We start from the raw sequence: 17358 nt of genomic DNA, 5'->3' as shown, positions 1-17358 counted from the left end.
GGGGAGAATCCAGGTGCTAGGCCCCTTCTTGACCAGGGGGGACCAGAGCTACTTGGGGGTGGAGGCAGCCCCTGCCCGGCAGGGGACTGACCTTGACCTGACCTCATCCCTAACCCTTGCCCAGGCCCAGGGTAGCCCCGTGGCTGACCCTTTGGTCCCCCTACTTCCTTACCCGCACGTTCTCAGTGCTAGGCTTAACTATTCAGATGACCAGCCTGCTCCTTCCTCTGGGGCCCCCTGTCCTGCTCACAGGACTCAAGAACTCCCCACAAGGCTGCAAGTCTGTTTTGCACACACCTGCTCCCCCTCCCCCACTCCTGGCAGGTTCATTCTCCCCTGGCTGCTCCCCCTCCCCCATTCAGCTTTCAAAATCCTGCTCAGAAGTTACCTGCTCTGGCCCTGGCCTCGCTCCTTTCCAGGGGTGCCTGACAGGCACTTGGGTGCTTCTGTCCTCCCACCCTAGGCCCATTTGCTGTCACTCACTAGCCGTCTCCCCCTACTGGAGTGTGAGCTCCTCCAGGGCTGACGCCTTTAATGGGGACTTTGCTTCCTTCCCCCACGTCTAACACAAGGATGGCACCCCCTGAATAGTGAACTGACTGGAGAAGGCTGTGCAGGGGTTCGGCAGGGGACACCCAGGAAGCTGGAGAGGAGCACGGACGAAGCCTCCTTCTCCATTACCAGGCCCCCATCCATCCCCCTCTTCCGCGAGCGTGGGTCCCACCTTCTCCAGGGCCAAGCCCAGATCGCGGATACAGCGGCCTTCTGGCTCAGGTACCGCACCCTCGCCCACCCCTTCTCTGGTTGGGCCAGAACCTGTCCCATCCCGTCCCTCCTTAAGGGCCCCACTCGCATCGTTGCCCTTTTAAGAAAGAGGAAATTCTTCTCATAAACAAGCGCCCCAACCCGAGCGCGGAGCTTGCCCCGCCAGATCCCCGGGCACATGGGGGTGCTCCAGGCACAAAGCCCGCCCCAGCCTCAACCCAGGGCGAACGCCTGGGGGCCCCTTCTCGCCACCGCTCTCCGCGGCTCCCGGGCTGGGGTCCGAGGGACCCGAAGAGCCTTGGAGGAGGGACTTGGGGGAGCCTAGAAACAGCCCAGGGAGCGTCTGTAAAGTGCAACCTCTGCACCGAGCGAAGGGGTGCCGGGCGGCTCCCAGCGGCCGAAGGGGTTCCCCGCCCACCTCCCCGCCCCCCACACCCCGCCTCGCCGGGCGGATTCCGAGGCCCCAGGGCGCGAGGCGCCAGCGCCCGCCTCCTCCTCCTCTTTGGCCGGGAGGGGTGAGGCCGCGGCGGGGAGCGAGGGCGCTCGGGACCGTCCCTGCCCCTAGGGGGAGCTGGGAGTCAGCGCCGAGGGAGCATTAAGTGCGCCGCGTGGGAGTCCCGGCCGCCCGCTCCCCTGGGGAGATGGCAAATGAATTGCGCCTCCGAGGCACGGACTCTTGGGTTCCGCGACCTGGCGCCCGAAGAGGGGGCAACGGCGCCTCCGTTTTACTGCCTGGAGAGCGGGTTGCGGGTGGAACCGAAAGTCTGAGGCTAAACCAGCTTGATAGGAACATTCGAGCACAGCGCTTCTAAGGGTTCAAGGATGTCGCGCTTTCCCAGCTTCTGCTCTCCTGCTCTTCTTTTGGACAAGAGAAGTGAACTAGCATTTATTGAGCACTCAACAGCATTCATTCGCCCCCAACTGGGTCCATGGGTCAGGTCGCTCCCATAGGGGTCCAATAAATATTTTTGGAATTACTATTATTTTTAAGTCTCAAAATGTCAGGCACTGTGTTAAAATGCTTTATGTCCATTGCACAGTTGGTGTTGTCCCCATTCTACAGGTGAGGACACCGAGACTGGAGATTAATCACTCACTGGAGCTCGGAAGCTGCAGGTCCTGATGGTACCCAGCTTGGCCTGCCTTCAAAACTCCCACTCGGTCTTGCTGTCTTCACACTCACCCCAGCAGGCCAGTCTGCCCCACTCATTCCACCCCCTAGCGGGGCACTGCGTGGGAGTTCACCCAGAGATCTTCCCTTTCTCCTCCACATCAGGAAGCCCATACAGGAAGTGTTGATGGGAGCTGTGGGCCAGAAGGGTGACTCCATGGGCAATGAAACAGGTCCAGACCTGAGGGAGGGGAGGCAGTGAGGCCCAGGGAGAGCAAGACCTCCCGGGAAACCCCCAAGCATTTCCTTCCCCCAATGCTCTCCATCCCTTGCCTCCTTTCCTTGCCTCCCCCACCCTCTAGGCACCCTCTGGCCCTACAGTACCAGATAGGTGGTGAGGCCCAGGTAGACTATAGCCAGAAGGGCTACGAGGATGAAGTAGGCAGGGTGTGGGAGGCTGGGCAGGTAGATGACCACGAAGTAGAGGTTGATGGCACAGACCAGGGCCATGATGAAGGATGTGATGGCCTTGCTCAGCCTGGGAGACAAGGAGGGAGGCTCAGGTCTGGCTGCACCTCCCCCTTCTCCCCACTGCCCCGAGCTCCCCCCGCAAAGAGTGAGGGGATACATAAAGCCACTTTTTCTGGGCTGTGGGACCTGGAGCACACCCCTTGCTCCCTTCTGTCCCCCCCCCCCCGCCCGCCCCCCGGCCCTCCATGCCCCACACTGGCAGGATTTGGCAAGAGCAGAATCTGAGATGAGACAGTGAGGAGCTCAGGCTCTAGATCCCAGTCCTAGTTCCCCACACTTGATAGTTGTGTGGCCCTTGCACACGTTGCTTAACCTCTATGAGCGTAACTGGATAGTAATGGCAATTCCTACCTCTGGGTGGTTGTGAGGATCAAATGCAGACTTGCACGTCCAGTGCTTGGGACGGGAGTACTCACCGGCCATTGGCAAACTCCTGCATGAGGGCTGGCATGCTGGTGAACGTAAGGATAGGCAGCACCGCAAAGGGAAGCTGGGGAGAAGTAGGGGGACGTGGCTGAGGAACCCTGCCCTCAGAATACAGCAGGGAAGGGAGGAGGGGAGCAGGGCTCCAGTCATCCTCTGCCTGTGTGCCCTGGGCAAGTCTCTAACCACTCAGGGCTTCGGTTTCTCCAGCTCTACGCCCTCCAAAGATGTGTGGCTTCGAAGCAGGAGAAAGCCTTGCGGGGCTCTCTGGTCCCAGCCTGCCTGAGTTTGAATCCCAGCTCAGCCACTGGTCGCTTGACTGTGTTCATCAGTTTTCCAATCTGCCCAGTGGGGACAGTGGTGGGTCATGCGGGGCTTGTGAGAGCCTTAGAGGCAAGGTGGGCTTAGACCAGTGTTAAGGGTGGGGGGCAGGCTCCACATGGGGGACACCTGCGGTTTCTGCTTAGCTCTGCAGGGGCAAGGGTGCTAGGGACCCCAGGCTCACCAGCAGGCTCTGCAGCACGTTGAGCAGGTCGTTGAGACCTGACAGGTCTTTCAGGTCCCTGAAGACTGCCACGAGCACGGTGGGCAGGATGGCGCAGGAGCGAGTGAGGAGCACCCGCGCGAAGCGTGACCACCGCAGCCGCAGGAAGCCCTGGGGGAGGAGGGATGGGCACTTTGGTGGTGGGGTGCAGCCCTGGGGAGTCCAGAGGAGGGATCCTCCGGCGTCCCTCAGCCCATCTCACACACTGGGGGTGGGGGGGACCCTCTGTCTTTCCGTCTCTGAAATGGGGTAGCTCTGACCCTAGTGGCAGACAGCACGGATGAGGAGCAATGGGGGGCGAGGGGGGATCCCGGCTGTACTCCCGCGGAATGCTTGCGACTAGAACTTGTGGGATGAAGGCTGCTACTCGTGCTGGGTCTGCGGCCTTGGGCGGGTCGCCTCACCTCCCCGCATCTGCCTTCTCGTCTATGCAGCGGGGCTTCCAGCAGCGCCCTGTGGGCCGCCCTAGGAGCAGGGAGGCTGGCGGCTGAGCCCCCGGGGGTGCTCCCGTGACCTGGGGCTCCCAGGCCCTCCCCGGCCGCCCCAGACCCCACCTCCATCACAAACTGTCCCGCGTAGGTGCCGGTCATGGTGGAGCTCTGTCCCGCCGCCAGGAGGCCCACGGCCCAGATGTAGAGCGCCGCGGGCCCGAAGACGCAGCCCAGCATCACGCCCTGCGGGGCGGGGCGGGGCGGGGCGAGGCGAGGCGGGGTGAGGCCTGGCCCCGCCCCGAGTGGGCGTGGCCCGAGCCCGCGGGCCCGCCCCGCCCCGCCCCGCCCCGCCCCCCGCGCCCGCGCCCGCTTACTCCCTGGTAGATGTCCACCTCCACCGTAAGGTTGTTCCTGGGGAAGATCTTGGCGTAGTCGTGGAGGCTGCTGTTGGCGCAGACGTTGAACTGCGGGCACCGGGGGGTGGGGAGGGGGAGGGAAGGGTGGGCTCTCAGAAACCCAGCCCCCAGGCCTCCAGGCCCAGCCCGGTGACCCGCGGTGAACCGGCCCGGTACAGGGTACAGTCTGCTCGACTAACCAGTGTGTGTCCTCCGTAATGTGAATTGGCCGCCAACGGCTCAGATTGGGGAAGAATTCCCGCGGGAACCGGGTCTCCGGTGTTCCGCGGGGCTTGTCAGGGCCTGGCATTACCCCAGACACAGCTGGCCGGCAGGGACTCAGGCTGCCCCACGGCCTCCTCTCCCTTCACCGGCCCCACTTAACCACAGCTCCCAGACCCGCCTGGTCTTTAGGGCCGCACAGCAAGGCAGTGGCAGTGCCTGTGGCCCCCGAGGCTTGGCCAGTCCTCCCCGCCGCAGTGCTCAGCATCCAGGAAGCACCCACCCCTGGCTGGCAGTTGTTAGAGCCCCGTGACAGACACCTGCTCAGAAAGGAGACAGGCACAGGTCCCAAACCCCAGGGGGCCAGGGAGCAGCTTTGCATCCTTGGCTGCTGTATCCCCAGGGTCCAGGCACTGCCTGACCCAAAACACATAGTCGGTAAATCTTTGCTGAATGAGTGATGGTTTATCTGCTAACAGTGAAGATTATCAGGAGATCGGACTCAGGGAAGAAAAGAGCCGCCTGCACATCCCCAAGTGTGCGCTCTGGCTCAGGCAGGCAGGCACCTGCTCCCAGAATGCCCTCCGCGCAGTTTGCTGGACAAATCCTGGCCCCCCTTCAAGGTAGAGCTGGAATGCTAGGTCCTCCAAGACTCCGCTCCTCCCTCCCCCATCACCTCCTCTGGGTGTCTGTGCCTTGCAGCCCCTGGGGTGGGTCTGACTCTCTAGGAGCCTGTGAGGGGGGTGGAGGCTGCCGTGACTCCCCAGCAGAGTGGGGAAGGGGTCTCAGCCAGAGGCCAGGTCACGCACGCCCTCCCCTACCAGGGCCAGATCTGCAGGACAGACATCAAAGGGCTTAGATGTGCTGCCTGGGGGCTCCCACAGAGCCTGTAGAGCGTGGGGGGGGGTGCGAGGGGGGCAGCTGTGGCTGTGTGGGGATGTGGGTCTCACCGCAGCCTCGTTGGTTTGCTGGTAGAAGGCCTGCCCGAACACCGCTACAACAAAGAGATTGATGAAGAAGGAGACAGACAGGGCGATGCTGGCCTCAATCAGGAAGTACATGTTGGCTTCTCGGATGTCCGGCCGGCGGGACCGGTCTATCTCTCGAGACTATGAAGGTCAGAGGGGGGGAAGAGCCAACGTTCCTCAGAGCTCCCTCACAGTTTTCTACCCTCACACTTCTCCCTATGTTTTCTTCAGACCCCAGTTCTTTCTAAAGCCCTCTCCGTGGTGCTTTGGGACAGGCCTTGGTCAGCTGACCCTCCTCCTGCCCCCCCCCCCCAGTGAGTGCCCAGTTAATTTCAGAAATTAACTGCCTCAGGGCCCTTGCACTTGCCATCCGCCCTGCTTGGAATATCTTCTCCCCTGATCTTCCTTCCCATCTTTCATGTCTCAAAGCTTACCCCCTTGGGCCTTTCCCGGCTTCCTTTTCTAAAGGAGCTCCTGCTTAGTCATTCTCTATCATACTTCTGTGTTTCCTTCCTTCAAAGCACCTTTCACAATCTATAATTCTTTCCTTTACCTGTTTACTTGCTCATGGTCTGTCTCCTCCTCTAGAATACAAGCCCTAGAAAGGCGGATGACCTGTCTGCCCTCGTCATCACTGACCCCCGCTCCCAGCACACAGTAGCCGCTCTCTTGCTACATGTTGAATAAATAGAGAATGATTCACTTCCCGCCTAAAATCAGGAAGGCAGGAGCCAACGGGGTGGGGCGCCCGGTTTGGAGGTGGGGGGGGCGGGGCAAGGGCATCTCGCCCTCCCCTTCGGTCCCTGCTCACCTTGACCAGGGCCGAGTGCAGGTAGATGTTGTGGGGCATGATGATGGCGCCGACGATGCCCACGGCCTGCAGCAGCTCCGGCCGGCCGCAGCCGGGGCACGAGGGCAGGAGCAGGCCCTGGAGAAGCGCTACCTGGGCGGGACGTGCCACCACGTACTGTAGGGGAGAGGCCTCGTCAGGCTGAGGGGGGGAGGGGGGAGGGGGAGGGGGCACTCCGCCCCTGGGCGCTAGGGGGCTCCGCTACGAGGGGCACAGAGGAACCGCCTCGGTGCGGGGTGTTGCCGGCCTGGGCCTCCCACCTCGTAGCCGAAGGTCAAGGCCATAATTGTAATAAGGATTCCGAAAAAGGCTTCCAGCTTCCGCAACCCTAGGGGGAAGCAAAAAGGTCACAGTAGCAACAACAACAAAAATTGTAGCACGAGCCGGTTAGTGGCCAATATCTCTAGTGCTTTGTGCCCGGCTCGGTGCCAAGCGCTGAACATATATTCCTGCGTGGATCCTGGCCACAGCCCCAGCATCTGTGCTAGGAGCATCCCCGTGGTGTAGACGAAGAAACAGAAGCCCAAGGAACTTGCTCAAGGCCGCGCAGCCAGAGCCAGGGGGCCCGGAGCCTTGCTCTCCCTCTCTGGGTCCAGCAGAGTGTGGTTTTTAGGTTCACTGGCTCCCCCAACCCAGGGCCCTCCGAGGTGAGGGGCACACCCACCGTAGTTGTCAAGGAAGAGGAAGAAGAAGGTGTCCACGATGGTGATGAGGACGCCACCCCAGAGTGGGATTCTGAAACCGGAGGGACGAGGGTCAGCCCAGCCTGGGCCAGGGATCCCGGACTCCCACCCTGGGGCGGGGGGTGGGGGGACGACACTGTGGAGTCTGGCCTCCTGGAAGCAGGGACCCAACTGGCCCCAGGCAGCCAATGGACAGGGGCGCTGGATATGGGGAAATGGCACAAAACGCTAGGAAGGGCCAAGCAGGTGGGGAGGCATGACCCCCGAGGCCCTGAGCTGGGGGCTGCAGTCCTGAAGCCTGTGTGGCCACTTGCATCTCTGTGACTTTCCACAAGTCACTCTACAATTTCAGCATGTCTCAGATGCTTGCCACCGGCAACACAGCACAGCAGCTCTAAGTGGGAGGAGCCTGCAAGGTGAAAGGGACTGGGAGGTACAAGGCCCTGGACGCCAGCGCTGGGGCCCCTGGGGCAATACCGGCCGGCTGACAGCAGGCTGAACGCGATGGCCGTGCCGATGACCTCCTGCATGTCCGAGCCCACGATGGCTAGCTCGATGGTCAGCCAGAGGAGGGTGCGGGGCACCTGCGGGGAGGAGGTCACCCTTCACCAAAGCTGGCCCACTTGTCCTTGTTACTTGTTGGTGCCTGATGGCTTTCCATTCCCGGCACTCCCCTGTTGGGCTGGAGGCCTGCAAACTACATGTGCCGGCCTCGCCAGCTGGCTTCCACTTGGGGTTTGTAGGAAACAATTAAGGCAGATTGAAAGGCGGGGAAATGTCATTTTCCCCCCTACTTCTAGTGGTGTTTCTGGCAGTGGTGCCAGCAAGGGCACCGGGCAGCCTGGGCTCCCGCGGTACTGGTGGCGGTTTGGACGGCGGTGGCCATGCTTCCAGAAACTTGGCAGCAGATGACGGCTCTTGGGCTGCTGCCCAGCAGCTCTCTGATCTCCGGGTAACATCCCTTCCCTGGCTCCCCCAGCTCTTCCAGCACCTTTGTGACCTCATCCCTGCATTAAACACCTTTGAAGTCCCTTGTGCCATGGTTTCCGTTTTCCTGCTGGACGCTGACAGCAGCCGAGTCGCCAGTGTCCACCCCAGCCAATGACCATCCCAAGCCAATGCCTACCCATGCTGCACCTTGGGCAAGTCACTTCCCCGGGGTTTTAACGTCCCCTCCTATAAAACAAGCAGGTAACTCTAACATCCCTCTTGGTCTGTGACTGGTAGTTTGAGCCTCAGTCTTCCCATCTATCAAATGGACTTGGGCTGCCCCACTTGAGATGGTGTATTTATTTGATCGTGGAAGCTGTACATGGCTGTTTGGGGTGTGGGGGGCCTGTGAGTGCTCCCTGTGCAGGCCCCCGAGCTCACCTTAGGGTAGTAGAGATGACAGATCTCGCCCAAGTCCTTGCCTGTCACCACACCCAGCCGGGCAGCCAGGCGCTGGCAGAGCAAGCCCAGCACCGTGGCCCATAGCAGCACCCAGAGCAGCTGTGAGAAGGCAGGGGAGGCCTTCAGTAGGGAGGTGGGGGTGCGGCTGCTCCCGTGCCCTCTGACGGAGGACGCCCCTTGGGGAGAGAGTAGGGGAGCCAGAGCGAGACCAGCAAACCCATGCACCCTGCACCCTGGTAGGGCAGCCCTGGGGACCCGTTTCTGGCCCATTTGAACCTGACGCCTGCTCCCCCCAACCCCAGCCATGTGGCCCACCCTGGGGAAATATGGCAAGCTAGGGGGTCTCCTCCGCCCTCCCCGTGGTGCCCCCACTCAATCACTTTGAATCCAGCCACGGCGCCAGCCTGAAGATCTGACTCGATGTTTCCTGGGTCCAGGAAAGCGATGCTCATGAGGAAGCCAGGCCCGGTGAAGGCCCACAGCTTCCTCAGGCTGAATGTGCCCTGTGGGTGGGAGTGAAGCGAGGAGGTACTGGGAGCAGTGGGCCTTGGCGCGCTCCCTGCTGCAGCCCTATGGGCTCCTCAGCCCAGGCGGCCAGCCCTGCACTCATTCCGTTCCCCAAGCCCGGAGCTGCCACCCCTAGGGATTGGCGGAGGGGGGGGGGGCGGCTGAGAGGGAGGAAGCAGCAGGATTTGCTGAGTCATAGTGGATCCGTCTGCTTTCTGGATCTATCCAATTTGGCAACCCGCCTGCACCTGACTAGTTGGCCTCAAGCTTACCCTGACTCAGCAGATCCTCAGAACCCAAAGGGGGTCTTTCCTGGGATCAAGTTCCCCTGGTCCTGGTCGTTCTTCCCCAGTCCCTTCTCAGGCCACAGTGTCTCCTCTCTGGAGTCCGCTGAGCCTAGGGTCTCCCTCCATCCCATTCCAAGACTTGGCCTGGCCCCAAATCCTCGAGGCTCCAACCTGAACTCGCCCCAGGACCCTTTCTGTCTATAAGAAAGCTGGGGTTCATTCAGAAAGCCACATGATAATTTTTAGACAAAAAAATAAGCCTTCCCCCACCCCCGCACCCCGCTGCCCCAGCTAAGAACTAAAGACAGAAGCAGGAAAGGGCAGGTGCCGCTGTCAGTTACTGCTGATCAGACCTGGAAGGGACTGGCCATGGTCTTCAGGAGACCTCTTGCCCCCCGCCTGTGAGAGCCCACAGCATCCTGTCAATCCTGAAGGACTCCAGGAGGTTTCCAGCATTCCTACCGGTTCTGTGTCCGGGATGGGGATCTTCTCACTCAGGTAGGTTGTTCTGAGAGGTTCTTGCTGTGGCTCTGAGCTGGGTGGGTGGGAGATGGAGCCATAGTTGGGCCTGCTTAGACTTTGGGGGTCCTTGTCACCTGCAAAGGGCCCCAATGAGGCTTGGTTAGTGACTGGTTCCTTTCTGGTGGCCCAGGGCAAAAGCCATCTGTTCCCTCTCCTACAGCCTTCTGGCCAAGTGGGGAAATTAAGGCTCACATGAACAGGGCCCCTTGACTCCCATCGTGGGCCTATCACCTCCACCCTTCAAACGAATGTTTCAAGATATTTATTTATTTATTTATTTATTTATTTATTTATTTATTTATGAGATAATGAGAGAGAGCATGAGGAGGGATAGAGGGAGAGGAAGGGGAGAGAATCTCAAGCAGACTCCGCATTCAGCACCCAATCTGGGGCTCAGTCTCACAGTCTTGAGATCATGACCTGAGCTGAAATCAAGAGTCGACACTTCCCCAACTGAGCCCCCCAGGCGCCCCGACCGACCAAATGTCTCAGAAGATGTGTAGAAATAGAGCTTCTCAAGTTACTCTCCTTCCATGTGGGCACAGAGATTCCCAAATCCAGAGCTCTCCCGCTACAAAGGCTGCAGAGGGGGACACTGGGCTCTGAGGGGCGCATGCTGATGCCAGTGTGCCAGCCCCGTGGCCTCGCTCTTGCTCCTGCATCAGCCAGGTAAGCTCCAAACGCACAAAGAGGATGCTATGCCCTTGGGGATGCAAGGAGCCCAGGCCCAGGCTGGTGTCCAGAGTTTGGGTCAAGACAGGACACCCACGGGGGTTTCGGGGGCCCCTTTGCCTCCCTGACTCTCCCCGCCTCCCGCCACCCCCGCTCCCAGACTCTGACCCTGGAGGGACTACTCACCTGTCATGAGGACGGCAGGCTCCGGCACCGTCTGCGTGTGAGTGGGATGCTGGCAGCTACTCAGCACATGCTTCCCCTCTGAGTGCCGGTGCGCGCCAGCGGGCAAGCTCACGCCCTCCTAGCCATCCTCAGCTGATCTCAGCTGTCCTCATATACATTGTGAAACACTTTCCAAAGGCAGAAGTGGCCAGCTCTGGCGGAAGAGTCTAGTTGACCAAAATGCAGGAACTTTCGTTCCCCTCCTGGCCTGGGGCCCACAACACTTTTGGCCTCCTGCCAGGCGCCGTATATTCTGTGTCTCCCAAGCCAGCTCTGATTTCAAGACATTTCCTGCTACTTGGGCGTTCATGTCCAGATCACATGGCTGCCCCCCCCACCCGCCCCACACAAGCAGTCAGGCCCTTCACTTCAGTCTGGAGTTCCTGGCAATGGGAGTCCTGATGGCTACCAAGCCTCAGTTTCCCCTTGAGTGCCTCAGAGGGGAAGACCGTCAGGCAGTGCCACAGGGACGTGCATTGATGACTCGGGCCAGAGAGAGCCTCAGAAGAACGTGGCGCTGGAATTCTGGTCCCGATCCTGCCACTGACTCACTTAAGATTGTCACCAGGCCAGCCCTTTCTCTAAACTTGTTTCTTCTGTTACATGAAGGGCTCAGACTAGCTGAGAGGTTAAAACTAGATGCCCAAGAAGGCCAAGCAGGTAAGATAACCTACAAGACAGGTAGGGAGTAAGAAAACCAGTGCTGGTGGTTCAGTGTTAAATGAGAAATGGTGCTGAGCCTCATTGTTGGGGGTCGGGGGGCGGCGGGTAACAGGGAGTGGTGGTGACTGTAGCTACACAAGGGACACTGCCTGAACAGGGCAGTGCCTCCAGAGTTCTAGCCAATTGTCATGGGGGAAGGTGTGCCCACTGTCACCACATCTTCTGATTTGTCAAGAATATTGGAAAGTTTTGAGTTTTATGCAACATATGCTTTTTGAATCGTAGGCTAAAAACATTGAAAATACTGTGTAATCTAAACAAAAGATTCCTTTAGGCTGGCTTCCACTTGAGGGTTATCATCTGTAAGCTCTGGATGAATGGGGGGGGGGGTGGCGGGTAAGACTCTCCAGGTCCCGACTGCTTCTCCTTGCCTGTCGTGTGCCCCCACCACTTAACTCCCTTAGGGCCTTCTCCTTCCCGTGCCCACTCCTGTCCTCTCTCCTGTGGCCTTCTTTTTCTGCCAAGAAAATTCAAAACCAATCTTTGGGGTTTCCAGCTCCAAGGTCTGAGATCTCAGGATCCAGAGAAAACAGGGCCAACCTCTCAGGCCCAGACCTGAACTAGGACATGATGGATCCCCATGTCATGTCAAACACTTTAGCCAAAGCTTGGGAGTCGGGTGGGAGGCTTTGGCAACCAATTTCCTGGCTCCTCAAGGATGGGGGAGGTTGGAGGGGATGGAGAGGTGGGGGTATGGGAGGAAGAGTGAATGATAGGTCATTCATAGAGGAGAGAGGAACGTCATGGTTTGTCACTGTGCAATCCTATTGCTCAATGAGCTGCACAGTCTCAAATTTCCCAATCACTATCTGGGCTTGTAGGGGATGGCTGGGGTTGGGGCTGGGGTAGGATGTTGTGATGGTTACTTTTATTGTCAACTTGACAGGGTCACAGTGTGCACTGACACTTGGTCAGATATTCAGGGTGTGTCGGCGAGGGTATTTCTGGAGGAGATTAACTTTGGAATCTACGGGCTGAGTAAAGCAGATTTCTCTTCCCAATGAGGGTGGGCCTCATCCAACCCACTGAATGGAACGAAGGGCTGAGTAAGGCAGTGTTCACTCTCTCTGCCTGTCTTTGAACTGAGAACTTCTCTTGCCCTCAGGCTTGCCTTGGACTGGAACTTAGACCATTGACTCTCCTGATTCTCGGGCCTTCGGACTCAGACTGGAATTGCAGGTACCGTCAGTGTACCTGGGTCTCCAGCCTGCAGATCTTGGGACTCCTCAGTCTCCATACTCATGTGAACCAAGTCTTTAGTATCTTTCTATCTATCCATCTTTATTTTCTTCCTTCCTTTCTTTCTTTCTTTTCTTTCTTTTTTAAGATTTTATTTATTCATGGGAAACACAGGGAAAGAGGCAGAGACACAGGCAGAGGGAGAGGCAGGCTCCTCTGCTGGGAACCCAACATGGGACTCAATGGGGACCTGAGCTGAGGGTAGACGCTCAACCACTGAGCCACCCAGGCACACTATCATCTATATTTTTCTGTTGGTTCTGTTTCTCTGGAGAACACTAGGGTAGACTCAGCAAGGATAACTGATTAATAACTGATCAATACCTGCCCAACCTCTACCTTATGGAAGAGGCAGTGCAGTGTGATAGTTAAGAGCAGAGTTTCCTGGCAGAATTATCAGCAAGTGAGGAGCTACTGAGGTAGAGCTCCAGAAATCTCCATGGCAGTCCCCTTGGGCCTGGAACTGCCGCTGAATCCTAAACCCTGTGGGTTTAGGGTGAGCTTTCATGAAGAAATTTCCTCAAAATGGATTACAGACTTAAAAGTAGATATAAAACTAAAAATTTTAAGATAAAAGTTGGAGAAAATCTTCAGGATCTAGGACTAGACAAAGACTTAGACTCAACACCAAAAGCATGATCCATAAAGGAAAAAAATGGATAAATTGGGCCTCAACAAAATTACCAGCGTTTGCTCTGTGCAGGGTCCTTTTAAGAGGATGAAAAGACAAACTAAATACTCAGAGAAGGGGGATCCCTGGGTGGCTCAGTGGTTTAGCGCCTGCCTTAGGCCCTGGAGTCCCAGGATCAAGTCCCGCGTTGGGCTTCCTGCATGGAGCCTGCTTCTCCCTCTGCTTGTGTCTCTGCCTCCCTCTCTCTCTGTGTCTCTCATGAATAAATAAATAAAATCTTTAAAAAAATACTCAGAGAAAATATTTGCAAACCACATATCTGACAAAGAGAAAAATCTCTTCCTACTTACTTAACAGTGAAAAACCAAGCAATTCAGTTAGAAATGGGCAAAAATCATGAACAGACATTTCACCAAATAGGATGTACAGATGGCAAACAAACTCAGGGAAAGATGTTCAGCGCCATTAGCCATCAGGGAACTGCAAATTAGAATCATAATGAGATATTGCTACACTCCTATTGGACTGGCTAAAAGAAAAACGAAACAGTCACAATACCAAATATTGACAATGATGTGGAGAAACTAGATCCCTCATTTGAAGGTAAAATGCTACAGCCACTCTGGACATAGTTAGGGGATTTCTTAAAAAAATAAAAATGCAACTTACCATATGATCTAGCAACTGCACTGTCGGGCATTTTTTCCCAGAGAAATGGTTCATGTTCACACAGAAATCTGCACACAAATTCTTATAGCAGCTTTATTTGTAATAGCCCAACGGAAGCAACCCACATTGTCTTTTACTAGGGGAATGGTTAATCAAACTATGGTGTATCTAAACTGTAGAACATACTCCTGGGCATTTATCCCAGAGAAACTAAAACCAACATAGGTTTGAACATAGGTGTGAACATACACACAAAAATCTGTATATAAGTTGCAGTGTTATTTTAAAAAAGATTTTATTTATTTATTAATGAGAGACACAGAGAGAGAGGCAGAGACATAGGCAGAGGGAGAAGCAGGCTCCACGGAAGGAGCCTGATGTGGGACTCGATCCCGGGACTCTGGGATCATACCCTGAGCCGAAGGCAGGCGCTCAACCGCTGAGCCACCCAGGCGTCCCTCCAGTGTTATTTGTGATAAAGATTAGAATTAGCCCAAATGTCCTTTGACAGGAGAATGGTTAAACTAATGGCTGTACAGACCATGGATTACAGCTCCACAATAAAAGAAATGAACCATTGCTACAATTACTTGGATGAATCTCCAGGAAATCATGCTGAGTGAAAAAAAGTTTGTCTCAGAAGGTTACAAATATATTGTTCCATTTACAGAACATATTTGCAATGACAAAGTTTTGGAAGTGAAAGTCAGATTAACGGCCGCCAGTGGGTATGGCATCTAGCTTCAGTTCAGGTTGTGACCCTGGGAACACAACCTGAGCCGAAGATAGTTGCTCAATCGACTGAGCCACCCAGATGCCCCTAAACCCCTAGTTTCAATACAACCAGGATACTGACATTGACATAATCCACTGATCATTTTCAGATTTCCTGTTTTATTTCTACTCATCTGTGTGTGTGTGTCTGTATGTGTGTGTATGTGTGAAGTCCTATACAATTTTATCACGTGTGTAGGTTTGTGGGTCCACCACCAAGGTCAAGATACTTGAACAGTTCTAACACCAAAAGGATCCTTCAAGTTACCCTCCCATAGACACCCTCACCCCTCTCTCTACCCTCCACCATACCCATTGGCTTGCTCTCTCCTCTCTCTGTCAAATAAGTAAATAAAATATTATTAAAAAGTTAAAAAAATAAAAATAAAAAGGAAAGTCTGGTACATACTATAACATGGATAAGTTTTGAAAACATTATGCTAGGTAAAATAAGCCAGACACAAAAGGACAAGTATGAGTCCATTTACATGAGTACTCAGCATAGACATATAGAGACAAAAAGTAAAACGATGATTTCCAGGAGCTAGGGGAAGGGAGAAGGAGCAGTTCCTCTTCAATGGGTTTAGAGTTTAATCTAGGACACTAGCAATGTTCCGGAAATGGATGATGGCGATGGTTGCACAACAGTGTGAATAGCCTTAATATCACTGAATTATACACCTAAAGAGGGTTAAAGGGTAAATTTTATATATATCTTGGCACCTCCCAAAAAGTGGGAGAAAAAAAGTCCTGGCTGTAATATTGTATAACGAGTCTGCAAGATGTTAGCACTGTTGGGAGGTGGGCAAAGTGTACATGAGATCTCTCTATATTTTTTTCCTACAGATATGTGGGAATTTGCAGTGATCTCAATATTTAAAGTGGAAGAAAAGGATGGGTTTTATTGAATGGATATTACACCTCAATAACGTCGATTAAAAACAAAACGAAAAGCAAAAAACCCAAAAAAACAAAAAAACAAAAAAAATAAAACAGAGCTTCTGGAATTAAATGGCCTGGGTTTGAATCTTACTTTTACTAGCTCTGTGACTCAGGTAAGTTCCTTAGGCCCTCAGTTTCCTTGCCTGGAAAGTGGTGATAATAAAAGTACTCACCCCAAAGAGTGTTTATGAAGCCCAAGAAATGCACCTAGCACTCTGCAGCTGGCTGCTCCCTGCCCGCCACTTTTTTTTTTTTTTAATTTCTAAGGTTTTATTTATTCATGAGAGACACACAGAGAGAGAGGCAGAGAAGAGACATAGGCAGAGGGAGAAGCAGGCTCCCTCCAAGCAGGACTCGACCTCAGGACCCCGGGATCACAACCCGAGCCAAAGGCAGACGCGCAACCACTGAGCGCCCCCCCCCCCCCCGCCCCCGGGTGCCCTGATGGTTGCTCCTATAAATGGGCTTCCTTAGTCCGCAGCCACCACCAGTCCTTCGGAACCCGAGATGCGTTTTCTGCTGCAAACGTTGCTGCCTCTGGTGGTTTGGTTCCCAGACTTGCCCACCCAAGCCTTTGGATTCGGCAGCTAGAACATTCAGGGCTCCCTCCCTCTCACCTCTGGGACTCTGCACATGCTGCTTCCTCCACAAGCACCCTTGACACCCTTTGTCTGGCAAACAGCCTTGTGTCCCTCAGGAGGCAGCACTGGGGTGACCTCTTCCAGGAAGCCCTCCTTGATTTCTCCAGAATTGGGCTGTGGGCTCCCTCAGCGCAACGCCCTTGCCATGTGCCGCAGGAGTGAGGCTGCTGTCCGGGAGAGCGGGGAGGGGATGGGCAGTTTCTGGGAGCTCGGGGAAGGGGAAGGACGGGGTACAGCCCAGCCTACTATGGGAGTATCTGCGGCAGGAAGATACCTCTTCTCTCTACTGAGATCTGTGTCTAGAGAGTCACATCTGATCTGTGTATCAGAGTGAATTTGCACGCGTACTCGAGCCAGATCCCTGGGCCCAAATCCTGGCTCTGCCACCAGCCAGTGCATGGTCTTGGCCTTAACTTTCCTGCATCTGTAAAATGGGCACAAGACTAGATCCGCCCTCACACGGCTGTTGTGAGAATCTCACAAATTACCGTGTGTAGAGGGATCAAAACAACACGTGCTACCTAGCACTCGCTCAGTAATAATATTGTCGTTTGTTGCCCACTGCCCTCCACCCCGGGCTCCCACGCCTGGTCCCGTGCACGTTACACACCACTGTCCCAGGTATGTGTTTCCTTCTCAGCGCTTCCTGTGGTCTGGGTCCAGGCTGAGTGTGGGCCACGCGGATCGGGATGGCCCTGATGCTCCCACGGCACCCCCAGATCCTAGCCCAGTGCTTGGAGCCTCGTAAGTGCTCAGTGCTTGGTTCTTCTCCGCCCAGAGACATATACGCCTTGGGGCGAGGGAGCGAGAGGAAGGGGTCATCGAAGTTCTGGGGGGCAAATGATAAGATGGAAAAACGAACCCGTTTTGCAATGGATGTCACGGGGCGGGGGCAGTGGGCTCCTTCGTGAGTCGCTGGACACAAGGGAGCTCAGCAGAGGAAGGATGTCAGTGGGTCAGATGTCACTGGCCTCCTTCCTGCCTGAGCATTGGGGACTGGAGGGGACTCTCAGGAGCCCTGTGGGAGTGTTCTGGGTGCACTGGGCTGAGCCCTTGGGTTTCAGTTCTGCACAGATGAAGTGAACTTGCCCGGGAGGGGAGCCCTCTGCCACCCGGGCCCGTCTACCTCACGATGACTGAGCACTCTGTCCCCCCACCTCTCCTGCCCTATTGTGCTCCAGCCTTCCTGGCCCTCTGACTGCAGCGGGCCA

The 17358-nt window shown here is 55.8% G+C and overlaps 1 protein-coding gene and 1 long non-coding RNA gene across 2 annotated transcripts; one reads left to right on the top strand and one right to left on the bottom strand.

The window, feature by feature from the left end:
* Positions 1-1629: 1629 nt before the first annotated feature.
* On the bottom strand, positions 1630-9708 carry SLC11A1 (solute carrier family 11 member 1; the record flags this gene model as incomplete). Its single annotated transcript, NM_001013851.1, is given in 14 exon segments — positions 1630-2117; positions 2261-2414; positions 2824-2897; positions 3336-3485; positions 3929-4048; positions 4180-4269; positions 5373-5531; positions 6202-6357; positions 6501-6568; positions 6905-6975; positions 7401-7507; positions 8295-8414; positions 8696-8818; positions 9572-9708. Coding segments are annotated over 14 exon segments (1640 nt in total), but the record flags the coding sequence as incomplete, so codon positions are not given.
* Positions 9709-10883: 1175 nt separating this feature from the next.
* LOC111094344 lies at positions 10884-15576 on the top strand. The gene is made up of 3 exons (XR_005385396.1): positions 10884-11188; positions 12357-12430; positions 15411-15576. It is a non-coding gene; the product is annotated as an uncharacterized LOC111094344 (long non-coding RNA).
* Positions 15577-17358: the final 1782 nt, after the last annotated feature.

Source organism: Canis lupus, chromosome 37 (genome assembly GCF_011100685.1).
Source record: "Canis lupus familiaris isolate Mischka breed German Shepherd chromosome 37, alternate assembly UU_Cfam_GSD_1.0, whole genome shotgun sequence".
NCBI classification, from domain to species: Eukaryota; Metazoa; Chordata; class Mammalia; order Carnivora; family Canidae; genus Canis; species Canis lupus.
This window is presented reverse-complemented; position numbering and strand designations above follow the sequence as displayed.